Here is a 15,320-nt window from a genome sequence, read left to right as displayed (position 1 = left end):
ACAGAATCTGAGGAAGGCGTGATGTCTAAACATTTGTTTAGATATTTCTGTTTGTGTCAATACAAAACGTTTCTTCACTTTTGACTTATTTCATCTCGGGATGGTGAAGTTGTAAACCATCCATAGTGTACCTCGGCGTCACCAATTCACGGGTCATCATTCCTCTTGTCACCATCTCGTTGGTCACCTTTTCTGTTGGTCACCACCAGCAAAAGGTCACCACGAGCAAAAGGCCAACACAAATCTGCACCTTACATCAAATGTTTTAGGCAATATACAACAACACAACACAAAGCATGTCGGATATCGTTTTCGCTGACTTAAAAAACTTAGCTGAATTGTTTTAAAAAAGGAGAAGTCGGTCTGAATTGGTTAGTGAATCAAATCTAATAAAGTCTTTAATTGTGTCTTGTTTCCCGACAGACTTGTGGCTGACCTTGAAAGTTTCGGCTCTAAGGTGGACATGGGGTCCGACCCCCGGGTGCGGTACGTGACCCCCAACGTGGCCATGGAACTCTGGAACATCAAGAGCTCCGGTGATGTCGTCATTGGCTTCGGCGCCACGGAGTCGGAGAGCTGGTTCGATCCCCTGTCAGAACCTCGCATTCTCACTATCAAGGTAGGTGGTGATGGTAGTTATTGCATGTTTGATCCCCTGTCAGAACCTCGCATTCTCACTATCAAGGTAGGTGATTGTGGTCACTGTTATTTCTAAACCCTGGCAGAACCTCGCATTCTCACTATCAAGGTACGTGATTGTGGTCACTGTTATTTCTAAACCCTGGCAGAACCTCGCATTCTCACTATCAAGGTACGTGATTGTGGTCACTGTTATTTCTAAACCCTGGCAGAACCTCGCATTCTCACTATCAAGGTACGTGATTGTGGTCACTGTTATTTCTAAACCCTGGCAGAACCTCGCATTCTCACTATCAAGGTACGTGATTGTGGTCACTGTTATTTCTAAACCCTGGCAGAACCTCGCATTCTCACTATCAAGGTACGTGATTGTGGTCACTGTTATTTCTAAACCCTGGCAGAACCTCGCATTCTCACTATCAAGGTACGTGATTGTGGACAGTGTTATTTCTAAACCCTGTCAGAACCTCGTAATCTCACTATCAAGGTATGATATGGCGGTGGTCAGTGATTTACTCAACACTTATAGAGTAAGTAGAGTAGAGTTGGTCTAACACTCTCCCTGCCTCTGTCCAGTCAACCACTGTCCAATGTAGACAAACATGATTTATCAAGTAGACAAATATGATTTATCAAGTAGACACATATGATTTATCAAGTAGACAAATATGATTTATCAAGTAGACAAATACGATTTATCAAGTTCTGTGGAGCTGGGTCCGATTCACTGATTCACTTGATGCCTACTCTTCTCTTGACGACCTGAGGTTTGCTGCATGCAAACATTTGACCACGACATTTTATTTGTGTTTATATTTTTTCCATCCCAGAACCGCACTTGGTCGGAACAAAACTTGCCAGGTTTTGATATCGCCATTGAGTTGCCAGAAAGTCTTGTCAAAAACTCAATGAGAAGTAAGACTTATTTGCTTTATGTAATGTCAAGTGGACTTGTTTGTTATATGTTATATCAAGTGGACTTGTTTGTTATATGTTTTATCAAGTGTTATATCAAATGAAAATTTACCCCGCACATATGTGAATGTATGATGAATGGACATATTTTCTGGGTCTTGTTTTGAATATCGTTAGTACCTCAAAAGACATTAGAGCTTTTTTACCGTTTGACGTCTTATTTGTACCAATGTTAAACATGTGATTTCATAATAGTGATCTCTCCCCCCCCCCCCCCGCCCCCCCCCCCCCCCCCCCAGTGTACAAAGAGGACCCGGACAAGTCCTTGAGGCTGACCATGTTCCTGTACAGGAAGACAGCCCTGTTCACGGCCAGCGAGACAGCCTTCCCCCAGAGCACCCTCAACAGCCCCATCATCTCGGCCAGTCTGGGGGGTCTCAAGATCGTCGGGCTACAGGAGAAGGTCCGGCTGGTCTTCAAACCCTTCCTGGTGACGTGTCGCTCCAAACTTCTCGTTTATTGTTGCTTGTAGCATATTTACAACATTCTCTATGGCCAGCAATATTTTAACTCGTTTCTCATTACACATTGACCAATCAAATCATTTGTCTCTATCTCTCTCCCCACATTGATAAGTCACATCATTTCTCTCTCTCTCCACCCACATTGATCATTTCTCCCTCCCTCTCTGCCCCCCCCCCCCCCCTCCACTGCTCAGGACGACAAGGACCGAGAGAAACGAACCAGGTGCGTCTACTGGGACACGGAGAGCGGCCCCACCCCCAGGTGGTCGGACCAGGGGTGTACCTACAACGGTACCCTGAACGGGCGGGACGTCTGTCTGTGTGATCACCTGACCAACTTTGCCATCCTGCTGGTTAGTCTGGAACTTTCCTTACGTCTACAGTCAACATTTTGTTAGATTTATGTCGAAATGTTCAATTTAAAAACTTTCCTTATGTCTACAGTCAACATTTTGTTAGATTTATGTCTAAATGTTACATTTAAAAATCTAGAATTTCACGTTTAAGTAGCCATATCGCACGTTATTGCTCACGTGTAGCAGTAATCATTTGTCTGTTGACTCCAGGACTTCTATGGAGACGAGAAACCCATCTCCGCTGAAAACGAGACGTCTTTGAGTATTCTCTCTCTAATTGGCATCGGCCTGTCCATATTTGGTCTGGCTATCACCATCATCACGTTTCTGGCCTTCAAGTGAGTACACACAGGCTGTAGGTTGTTCGTTTCACCTGGCCGTACCTGGCACTTGTCCCCCCCCCCCCCCCTGTACCGTTTTATTAACTTTTATCACTGTCCCCCTTACACGGTTGTATCACTGTCCCTCTAACCGTCTGGTCCTTCCAGAAAACTCCGCCAGGGTCGGGCCCAGCAGACGTTATTCAACATGGCCATAGCCCTCCTGTGTTTCCAGACGACCTTCCTGGTGGGGGTGAAGCAGACGAGCATCCGGCCTGTGTGTCTGACCGTCTCCGTCCTGCTCCACTACCTGATCCTGGTCTCCTTCGCCTGGATGCTGATAGAGGCCGTGTTGCAGTACCTGACATTCGTCAAGGTGTTGGGCACCTACATCTCACGCTACACCCTCAAGACCGTGCTGCCGGCCTGGGGTGAGTCATATGTGGGGGGAGGGGTGGGTCGCACGGTTAGAATATGTGAGGGGAAGGGGTGGTGAGTCGCACGGTTAGAATATGTGAGGGGAAGGGGTGGTGAGTCGCACGGTTAGAATATGTGAGGGGAAGGGGTGGTGAGTCGCACGGTTAGAATATGTGAGGGGAAGGGGTGGTGAGTCGCACGGTTAGAATATGTGAGGGGAAGGGGTGGTGAGTCGCACGGTTAGAATATTTGGGGGGGGGGGGGTGAGTCGCACGGTTAGAATATGTGAGGGGAAGGGGTGGTGAGTCGCACGGTTAGAATATGTGAGGGGAAGGGGTGGTGAGTCGCACGGTTAGAATATTTGGGGGGGGGGGTGAGTCGCACGGTTAGAATATGTGAGGGGAAGGGGTGGTGAGTCGCACGGTTAGAATATTTGGGGGGGGGGGTGAGTCGCACGGTTAGAATATGTGAGGGGAAGGGGTGGTGAGTCGCACGGTTAGAATATGTGAGGGGAAGGGGTGGTGAGTCGCACGGTTAGAATATTTGGGGGGGGGGGGTGAGTCGCACGGTTAGAATATGTGAGGGGAAGGGGGGGTGAGTCGCACGGTTAGAATATGTGAGGGGAAGGGGTGGTGAGTCGCACGGTTAGAATATTTGGGGGGGGGGGGGTGAGTCGCACGGTTAGAATATGTGAGGGGAAGGGGTGGTGAGTCGCACGGTTAGAATATGTGAGGAGAAGGGGTGGTGAGTCGCATGGTTAGAATATTTGGGGAAGGGGGGGGGGGAGAGGGTGAGTCGCGCGGTTAGAATACGTGTGGGGAGGGGGAGGTGAGTTTCACGATTAGAATATATATGGGGAGGGGGGGGGTCACACTTTTAGAATACGTGTGGTTAGGGGGTGAGTCACAGTTTTCTTATATGTGTGGGATGAGTCGCATTTTTAGACCATGTGTGGCTGACATTGATTTGATTGTGGTTGTTTTAGTTGTTAGTGTAGTCGCTGTTGTGCTGGTTGACGTGGTGTGATTGTTTGTGTGATTGTCCATGTTGTTGTCGGGTAAGTTTCCACAAATGACCCCCACTGACAACACAGAGATCCAGCATGCAGTGTGAAACACACCAGAGAGTCCAATGGCCGATGTAGTAGCTGAGATAGCACTAGGTACACGCCTGGCCGTGTGTACTGTCCCCCACCCCACTCCACTCCATCGACTTCTCAGGGCTGGGTTAACTTTGAAATGTCTCACAATCTCATCATATGATGAGCTTCTAACCTTAGCTTACACTAACCAAATGTTGACCATTTAACCCGAGCTAAACCTAACCAAATGTTGAGCGTTTAACCCGAGCTTACCCTAACCAAATGTTGACCATCTAACCTTAGCTAAACCTAACCAAATGTTGATCCGATCTTACCCTAACCAAATGTTGACCGTTTAACCCAAGCTAAACCTAACCAAATGTTGACCATTTAACCCAAGCTAAACCTAACCAAATGTTGACCGTTTAACCCGAGCCCCACCCTGATGTCTTCTCCAGGTCTACCCCTGTTGCCTGTCATCGCAGTGTTGGCCACAGACTACAACCTTTACCTTGGGCGGTCTAATTAGTGAGTTCGTTGTTACAACTAATTAATTACGTGCTCATTAGGGCTCAATTGTTTGGTCAAATTAGTGAGTTCTTTCTTACAACTAATCAATTACGTGTTGATTAGTGTTTGATCTTATAACCTAATTCCTTACAACATTAAACAATGATGTGATGTATCTGTGTTTGACCTTGGTGTCGTGACATTGATGTCGTGACCTTGGTGTTGTTACCTCGATGTCTTGACCTTGGTGTCGTGACCTTGACCTCGTGAGTACACTCTCTCCCCGCAGTTGCTGGATGGACCTGCACGCCTTCTACTACGCCTTCGCCCTGCCAGTGGGCATCATCGTTCTCTTCAACATCATCATGTTCTTCGTCATCATCGTCAGTCTGGTGACCCGACCCAAGGGACTCCGGAGTACCCAGGCCAACAGCAAGACACGGGAGACAAACCTCAAGGCCGCATTCACCATATTTGTCTTGTTAGGTAAGACAGGGCCACTATATTTGTCTTGTTAGGTAAGACAGGGCCACTATATTTGTCTTGTTAGGTAAGACATTGTTAGGTAAGACAGGGCCACTATATTTGTCTTGTTAGGTAAGACATTGTTAGGTAAGACAGGTCCACTATATTTGTCTTGTTATGTAAGACAGGACCATTATATTTGTCTTGTTAGGTAAGAAAGATCCACTATATTTGTCTTGTTATGTAAGACATGACCACTATATTTGTCTTGTTAGGTAAGGCAGGTCCACTATATTTGTCTTGTTAGGTAAGACAGGGCCACTATATTTGTCTTGTTAGGTAAGACAGGTCCACTATATTTGTCTTGTTAGGTAAGACAGGTCCACTATATTTGTCTTGTTAGGTAAGACAGGTCCACTATATTTGTCTTGTTAGGTAAGACAGGACCACTATATTTGTCTTGTTAGGTAAGACCGGTCCACTATATTTGTCTTGTTAGGTAAGACAGGTCCACTATATTTGTCTTGTTAGGTAAGACAGGTCCACTATATTTGTCTTGTTAGGTAAGACAGGTCCACTATATTTGTCTTGTTAGGTAAGACAGGTCCACTATATTTGTCTTGTTAGGTAAGACAGGGCCACTATATTTGTCTTGTTAGGTAAGACAGGACCACTATATTTGTCTTGTTAGGTAAGACAGGACCACTATATTTGTCTTGTTAGGTAAGACAGGTCCACTATATTTGTCTTGTTAGGAAAGACAGGTCCACTATATTTGTCTTGTTAGGTAAGACAGGTCCACTATATTTGTCTTGTTAGGTAAGACAGGACCACTATATTTGTCTTGTTAGGTAAGACAGGTCCACTATATTTGTCTTGTTAGGTATGACAGATCCACTTTATTTGTCTTGTTAGGTAAGACAGGTCCACTATATTTGTCTTGTTAGGTAAGACAGGGCCACTATATTTGTCTTGTTAGGTAAGACAGGTCCACTATATTTGTCTTGTTAGGAAAGACAGGTCCACTATATTTGTCTTGTTAGGTAAGACAGGTCCACTATATTTGTCTTGTTAGGTAAGACAGGTCCACTATATTTGTCTTGTTAGGTAAGACAGGACCACCATTTGTGTCCTGCCGAGAAAGTCATGTCTCAATACAGTGTCCTTTTGACATCGTTGACAAATTGTTCTTCGATAGGTTAACGTCATTGTCATTTTGTTTGGACGTCACTGTCATTTTGTTTGGACGTCACTGTCATTTTGTTTGGGCGTCACTGTCATTTTGTTTGGGCGTCACTGTCATTTTGTTTGGACGTCACTGTCATTTTGTTTGGGCGTCACTGTCATTTTGTTTGGACGTCACTGTCATTTTGTTTGGGCGTCACTGTCATTTTGTTTGGGCGTCACTGTCATTTTGTTTGGACGTCACTGTCATTTTGTTTGGACGTCACTGTCATTTTGTTTGGACGTCACTGTCATTTTGTTTGGACGTCACTGTCATTTTGTTTGGACGTCACTGTCATTTTGTTTGGACGTCACTGTCATTTTGTTTGGACGTCACTGTCATTTTGTTTGGACGTCACTGTCATTTTGTTTGGACGTCACTGTCATTTTGTTTGGACGTCACTGTCATTTTGTTTGGACGTCACTGTCATTTTGTTTGGACGTCACTGTCATTTTGTTTGGACGTCACTGTCATTTTGTTTGGACGTCACTGTCATTTTGTTTGGGCGTCACTGTCATTTTGTTTGGACGTCACTGTCATTTTGTTTGGACGTCACTGTCATTTTGTTTGGACGTCACTGTCATTTTGTTTGGACGTCACTGTCATTTTGTTTGGACGTCACTGTCATTTTGTTTGGACGTCACTGTCATTTTGTTTGGACGTCACTGTCATTTTGTTTGGACGTCACTGTCATTTTGTTTGGGCTCATGACGTCCTACCGACTCAAACACGGGATCAAAACTTGGGTTAACAGTCGAACACTCTACCATTTGACCAAATCTTCCCTCTTGTTTAACTGTATCCTAACCTTAAACTTGACACTTCCTTGTTGACAAGTTTAACCTGACTGTCGAAAGTTAAACTTGACATCCCTTCATGTTTATCCTGACTGTTGAAAGTTAAACTTGACATCCCCTCAGGTTTAGCCTGACTGTTAAACTTGACATTCTACAGGTTTAACCTGACTGTTAAACTTGACATTTTACAGGTTTAACCTGACTGTTAAACTTGACATTTTACAGGTTTAACCTGACTGTTAAACTTGACATTCTACAGGTTTAACCTGACTGTTAAACTTGACATTCTACCGGTTTAACCTGAGTGTTAAACTTGCCATCCTTTAGGTTTAACCTGGCTGTTTGGGTTCCTGGCTGTTGAAGACGCCCGCCTGCCATTCCAATACGCCTTCACCATCTTCAGCTCCCTGCAGGGGTTTCTCATCTTTGTGCTCATGGTGGCACGGAGGAAGCAGGTATGTGGTTGGTTCGTGTGGTTACATGTGGCTGGTTCGTGTGGTTACATGTGGCTGGTTCGTGTGGTTACATGTGGCTGGTTCGTGTGGTTACATGTGGCTGGTTCGTGTGGTTACATGTGGCTGGTTCCTGTGGTTACATGTGGCTGGTTCGTGTGGTTACATGTGGCTGGTTCCTGTGGTTACATGTGGCTGGTTCGTGTGGTTGCATGTGTCTGGTTCCTGTGGTTGCATCATGTGGTTACATGTGGTTACACGTGGTTGGTTCATGTGGTTACATGTGGCTGGTTCGTGTGGTTACATAATGTGGTTTCATGTGGCTGATTTGTGTGGTTACATGATCTAGACACAAGAAGGAAAACACATTACTGGTTTTAACACATACACATTGAAGTAATTGAAATACACGAACAGTTCAATAAACATCTCTGTTAGTTGAACACCTGTGTTCCCGAAACACCTGTGTTATCTAAACACCTGTGTTCACCTGTCCACCCTAAGGTACGAGACCAGTGGTGCGCGGCGTGTTGCACAAAGAAAAATGGCGCCCAGCACCGCCAGAAGCAGCTGTCCCCCAGCTCCTCCAGCTCCAACAGCAGCATCAACCACAGCCGCACGCTGCCCAGCTTCGTCAACCACACCTACACCGGCGACTCAGTCATCATCAAACCCGGCAGTCGCAGGGAGAGCACCCTATCAGCCTAGCTCCCAGTTTAAACAGACTCTCAAAAAGTGCTTTCGAGTTAGAGCAATAAAAATTATGTAATTATGATGGAGTGTCATTAACTTAAATAATAATTTTTAAAACGTGCAGTTTTTTATAATTAAAATTTTATAAAAACAAATATTTTGAAAAGGGATAAAAATGTGAGGTAGGGGAAACAACTCATCTAATTTGTTTTCATTAAAAATCATTTAAGTAATTATCTCCCTTCACAATGGATTAATATTTGTAAGAAATGTGACAGTCTTTCTTGGTTTGAAATTTTTTTATATTATAGGAAACATTTTTCTGAAGATGAACCACTTTTTATTAATCAAGATGAAGTGGGGTATTCATAAATTTGTGTAATTATAGCATCCATTTCTGTGGTTTGTAATTTAACTTAAAACAATGCAAAAAGACAAATCAAACACAATTTTTATTTTCATGAATCATTTTCAATTGGTTTATGAAGTTGGGCTATATTTTGCATTAGGTTTAATTTAATGTAGGATAGTTAATCTTAAACAAAATGTTACCAATGATTTTCCTGATCTGTTGATTTTTTTTTTGTCTCCCTTAAAACCTGGTGCAGATTTTACACACCAATGGTAGCCATGTACTGAGTGTGTAGATTGTGTACTGAGTACATCGACTGTGTACTGAGTACATCAGCCATGTACTGAGTGTGTAGACTGTGTACTGAGTACATCAGCCATGTACTGAGTGTGTAGACTGTGTACTGAGTACATCAGCCATGTACTGAGTGTGTAGACTGTGTACTGAGTACATCAGCCATGTACTGAGTGTGTAGACTGTGTACTGAGTACATCAGCCATGTACTGAGTGTGTAGACTGTGTACTGAGTACATCAGCCATGTACTGAGTGTGTAGACTGTGTACTGAGTACATAGACTGTGTACTGAGTACATCAGCTGTGTACTGAGTACATCGACTGTGTACTGAGTGCATAGACTTGTAGTGAGTACATAGACGGTGTAGTGAGTACATCAGCTGTGTACTGAGTACATCAACTGAGTGCATAGACTGTGTAGTTGGTGCATCAGTATTGCACAGAATGCAGCAGCAGTGTACTGGGACAAAGTGCACTAGATGTATATGATTAAAGTGCACATAACACGAGCAGTGCACTATCCCACAATACAGTACACAGATGGTAAATGACTGCACTGTATTCCACCAGCCATCAACAGTGGCACACCAGTAATGCATGTGTCGTGGTATAAGATGCATTGCTGTCTACTACAGTACATAAGGACTAACCCATGTTAGGATTCTGTATTACAGTTTATCTAATGTTCAAACGTTTTATTTCATTTTATTTTTGGAAATGAGAAATCTATTTTTTTTCTGTCTGGAATTTTAAAAAAAAGTAAAATAAAAAAATGAAATCCAGAAACGTTGCCTTGTTTTTTGTTTTTATGTCTATAGCTTGTAGGAATGTTAATGGTGTCAAGACATGTACTTGTGTAACCGACTTACAAATGTTCCAATGTACGAGATTTTTTTTTTTCCGAACCGTCAATCGAGCGATATTTTGCTTTGAAATGCGAATACAATTTGAGATACAAGGAATCGATTACAATTTGAGATACAAAGAATCGAGTAAGATTTGAGATACAAGGAATCGAGTAAGATTTGAGATACAAGGAATCGAGTAAGATTTGTAATACAAGGAATCGAGTAAGATTTGAGATACAAGGAATCGAGTAAGATTTGAGATACAAGGAATCGAGTAAGATTTGAGATACAAGGAATCGAGTAAGATTTGAGAAACAAGGAATCGAGTAAGATTTGAGATACAAGGAATCGAGTAAAATTTGAGAAACAAGGAATCGAGTAAAATTTGAGAAACAATGAATCGAGTAAAATTTGAGATAAAGGAATCGAGTAAGATTTGAGATACAAGGAATCGAGTAAGATTTGAGACACACAGAATCTCTGACAGTTTTCTTCAAACAGCCTGCGTGTGAGAGAGGAAGATGATGAAAGAGTTGCTATAAACACCGAGGTCAGTAAAAGAAAAGCTGTGAGGACAGATGATCGCAAGTTACAAAAACAGTTTGAACAGTTGCTTTCAAGTTCAGTTCTGTTCGGTGAAGTTTAGTTCCATTAAGTTGAGAAACAAAGTGTAGCATTGGCTGTGTTATGAGTACATTAACCAATGATGCTTCGCCTATTCCTCAACTCTACTCCACCACCAGCATCTTCCGTAAGCTCAAGGAGAAGACTTTCAAAGGTGTATACAGTAGTTAAACCATTTGATTTTTTACATTCTCTTTGATTATGTTTTGTTTACAAAATGTATCATGACTCTGTTGTTGTATTGATGTATGACAGTTGGATGGTGACGTATGTGGCTGCAGATAAACCAAACGTAATCTTTGGTGCACTTGTATGTGGTTTTCTTTGTAAACATGTGCAGTGAAGTAGTCGAGAATTTGTATTGGTAATTCTTGATTACTTGTCTTAAATATATTTGTATTACGGTATTTTAAAAAAATGTGTAGATTACAATTTACAGGTATAAGTAAAATAAAATGTCATAAATTAAAGAACGATGAAACATCGATAAAAATTAATATAGTCTAATTTAGGATTTAATACAGCGAAGTTTGTGTGTGTGTGTGTGTTTCAGATTATATTCAATAGTAATTAAACGTTCTAAAACTTATAAATAAACTACATAAAGTTATATACAATTGTAATAATCATGACGTGTTTTTAATTGTGTTTATTTTTATCACGTGTAGAGGTAGTGCAACAGGACACGTATATCTTTGTGTCCGGGTGTTCGGAGTTAGAACACATTGTAGTCTAAGGGCAGTAACCCACGAAAATCTATGCTATGTTTGTAAACAAACTGATAAGCTATTTATAGCTCGGCGAGCGGTGTTTCAAAGATGGAGAGAGGGTTGCCAGATCAAGTTTTGCCGAATGTGTGAACTTTGTTATCTGTGGCAACTTCTTTCTGACACTAGAGCTACTCTCTCTCGTGTCGAATGTGTGAACTTTGCTACCTGTGGCAACTTCTTTCTGACACTAGAGCTACTCTCTCTCGTGTTAACTTTGCTACCTGTAGCCACTGTTGCTGACGCTGCAGCTAATCTCTCCCCCTCCCCACCCCCTGTCTCTCACGTGTCGAACGTGTCAACACCGGTACTTTGATTACACGACCGATAAAGTGTGGTCGGGAGATAATTTTATTTTCACACTTTAATTAATTACAAACGACAACCCAATTAAGCAAAAAGACAATGGTGGATTAGTTAAAAGTTTCTACTTTCTACAGGATCGACACAAATCTGTTTTACGTGGGTCTTAAAGCTACTTGTGAATTAGTTGCAATAGTCGCTGTTATGTTTTATTGATGTTAATGGCTGGTTGGGGGTAGGGGATTGTAGGAAAAAAAAACCACAAAAAAAGTCACAGAAAAAAGTCATAGGAAAAAAAGGTCACAGGATAAAAAAAAAACCCAGAAAAGTCACAGGAAAACGAAAACAAAATCACAAATGTGTATTTGCATGAACTTTGTTAGTACTTTTATATATTGAATATTCAGAAAGTGTAAACCAACTTAAATGTAATGTAACTATTTTAGACATATGTGCATAGGTTGTATACGTATAGTCAGAGGCGTAGCGAGGGGGGCGGTGGGTGCGGACCGCACCGGGTGACACCATATAGGGGGGCGACACCAAGGCAAAAAATAGCAAACTATATAGAGAAAAATTCGAGGTGGGGGGTGCAAGTCCAAAGTTTGATATGTTTGAGGGGGGGGGGGAGAAGGTGCAAATCAAGTTTGAGGGGGGGGGGGGTGGGGTGCAAATCGAAAATTGAAAGTTGTCCCCTGGAAGGGCCTCTACACCTCTGGGTAGTGACACCATTAAGTGCCGCACCGGGTAACACCCGACCTCGCTACGCCACTGCGTATAGTTATATTTATAACACACGTATACATGTTTAGTATGAAGTATGTAGGTTTTAATTCCGTTATAAATAAAACATTTAATAGAATGTTCCAACCTTCTCAGTTTTCATCGTGTGTTTTAATGTTAACTTTGAATTATCGTAAAATGGCATAAAGTTGGAGTCAATTTGACTTGCTGCCCTCAACTCATCGCAACGACTGTACTGCCCACATTTATTACGCTCATTTCATAACAAAGCATAAGATCAAAATAGAAAGCCGACACGGTACAAAGGCTGTCATTGACGCAAAACGTCAACAACACACAATATGGACGGACAATATGGACGGATAATATGGACGGACAATATGAACGGACAATATAGAAGGACAATATGGACGGACAATATGGACGGACAATATGGACGGACAATATGGACGGACAATATGGACGGACAATATGGACGGACAATATGGACGGACAATATGAACGGACAATATAGAAGGACAATATGGACGGACAATATGGACGGACAATATGGACGGACAATATGGACGGACAATATGGACGGACAATATGGACGGACAATATGGACGGACAATATGGACGGACAATATGGACGGACTATATAGACGGACAATGTGGATGGACAATATGAACGGACAATATGGACGGACATTATGGACGGACAATATGGACGGACATTATGGACGGACAATATGGACGGACATTATGGACGGACAATATAGACGGACAATATAGACGGACAATATAGACGGACAATATGGACGGACAATATGGATGGACAATATGGACGGACAATATGGACGGACAATATGGACACACAATATGGACGGACAATATGGACGGACAATATGGACACACAATATAGACGGACAATATGGACGGACAATATGGACGGACATTATGGACGGACAATATGGACACACAATATGGACGGAAAATATGGACGGACAATATGGACGGACAATATGGACGGACATTATGGACGGACAATATAGACGGACAATATAGACGGACAATATGGACGGACAATATGGATGGACAATATGGACGGACAATATAGACGGACAATATAGACGGACAATATGGATGGACAATATGGACGGACAATATAGACGGACAATATGGACGGACAATATGGATGGACAATATGTGACTTTTTTTCTGTGACTTTTTTCCTAGCAAAAGCTGTATCTTTTATTCTGTGACTTTTTGTTCCGATCACGGAAGTAAGGGGGGGGGTGTATTACAATGTTGGGTGGGAGACGGGGGGGGGGGGGAGTATTTAAATTGTTATACATAACAATATTCTTTTATAAAACTAACCGACGGGGTTCTTGATGATCTGTTAAGTCACCTCCGCCCACATCCGCCCTACTTTAAAAATGTGACGCGCTGTTTACATGTGACGGTACATGCCTTGGATCAATCAACCGTGACGCGCACAAGTGCAGCAGGAGCGATGTTGTGACTTAAGAACCTGCCCTTGTGGCAGGGTCACAGAAACAGGCCACGTAACCTAGCTTTTCTAGGAGACGAAACCTAGCTTTTCTAAGGGACGTAACCTAGCTTTTCTAGGAGATGTAGCCTAGCCTTTCTAAGGGACGTAACCTAGCTTTTCTAAGGGACGTAACCTAGCTTTTCTAGGGGACGTAACCTAGTTATACCAGGGGACCTAACTTAGCTATATCAGGGGATGTAACCTAGCTATACCAGGGGACGTAACCTAGTTATACCAGGGGACCTAACCTAGCTATATCAGGGGATGTAACCTAGCTATACCAGGGGACGACAGGGGACGTAACCAAGCTATACCAGGGGACGTAACCTAGTTATACCAGGGGACCTAACTTAGCTATATCAGGGGATGTAACCTAGCTATACCAGGGGACGACAGGGGACGTAACCAAGCTATACCAGGGGACGCAACCTGACTATACCAGAGGAGGTAACCCAGCTTCACTAAGGGACGTAACCTAGCTATACCAGGGGAGGTAACCCAGCTTTATTAAGGGACGTAACCTAGCTATACCAGGGGACGTAACCTAGCTATACCAGGAGACGACAGGGGACGTAACCTAGCTATACCAGGAGACGTAACCTAGCTATTCCAAGGGTCGTGACCTAGCTATACCAGGAGACGTAACCTAGCTATACCAGGGGACGTAACCAAGCTATACCAGGAGACGTAACCTAGCTATACCAAGGGACGTAACCTAGCTATACCAGGGGATGTAACCTAGCTATACCAAGGGACGTAACCTAGCTATACCAGGGGACGTGACCTAGCTATACCAGGAGACGAAAGGGGACGTAACCTAGCTATACCAGGAGACGACAGGGGACGTAACCAAGCTATAACAGGGGACGTAACTTAGGTATACCAGGGTATGTAACCTAGCTATACCAGATGACGTAACAAGCGGGGGTGGAGAGGCGGTCCGCACAGGGTGACACCATTTTGGAGTGGGCGGGGCTGACTTCAAGGCAAAAAATAAACAAAATATATAGAAGAAATATGTTCTTTGCAGTTTAATTAACGATTAATTAGAGGTATATAGTCCAAATTGTACAAGAGCAAGTGAAACTGACAAATCCGACATTGGGAGGGTGGGGGGTGGGGGGGGGGGGGGGTGGGCATGACACCATGGTGTAAACTTTTTACTAAAGAGTAAAAAATACCATTTCCAGCTGCATTCATAACCGACTATAGATGATCTATTATCTGTGCACAGCTTAAAGCAATCGCCCTGTGTGTGTGTGGGGGGGGGGGGGGGGTAGGGAGGGGGATGACGCAAACTGAAAACGTTACATCTTTTAATATATATCTTACATGTGTTGTTGCCCTATTATATATCCTGCATGTACAGTTTAAAGCTTACTTTGTACCACGTCATTAGACGTCCACTGGCTGCTGTAAAAACAAAAACCACAGAAAACCAGTTTATTGCGCACCA

General features: G+C 43.0%; 1 protein-coding gene across 1 annotated transcript in view; it reads left to right on the top strand.

The window, feature by feature from the left end:
- LOC131948042 (uncharacterized) overlaps positions 1-9,808 on the top strand; it is a 69,076-nt gene extending 59,268 nt beyond the window's left edge. The window contains exons 17-26 of the mRNA XM_059309508.1: positions 424-619; positions 1,470-1,554; positions 1,854-2,044; positions 2,273-2,431; positions 2,645-2,772; positions 2,923-3,185; positions 4,711-4,780; positions 5,052-5,248; positions 7,577-7,704; positions 8,206-9,808. Of these exons, the coding sequence (XP_059165491.1) occupies positions 424-619; positions 1,470-1,554; positions 1,854-2,044; positions 2,273-2,431; positions 2,645-2,772; positions 2,923-3,185; positions 4,711-4,780; positions 5,052-5,248; positions 7,577-7,704; positions 8,206-8,409 (1,621 nt within the window). The 3' untranslated portion in view covers positions 8,410-9,808. The remainder of the gene's footprint in view (positions 1-423; positions 620-1,469; positions 1,555-1,853; positions 2,045-2,272; positions 2,432-2,644; positions 2,773-2,922; positions 3,186-4,710; positions 4,781-5,051; positions 5,249-7,576; positions 7,705-8,205) is intronic.
- Positions 9,809-15,320: the final 5,512 nt, after the last annotated feature.

Source organism: Physella acuta, unplaced genomic scaffold, assembly GCF_028476545.2.
Source record: "Physella acuta isolate Inbredline_101_S28 unplaced genomic scaffold, ASM2847654v3 ptg000622l, whole genome shotgun sequence".
Taxonomy (NCBI): domain Eukaryota; kingdom Metazoa; phylum Mollusca; class Gastropoda; family Physidae; genus Physella; species Physella acuta.
Note: the sequence above shows the minus strand (reverse complement) of the source record. Positions and strands in the feature narration are given on the sequence as shown.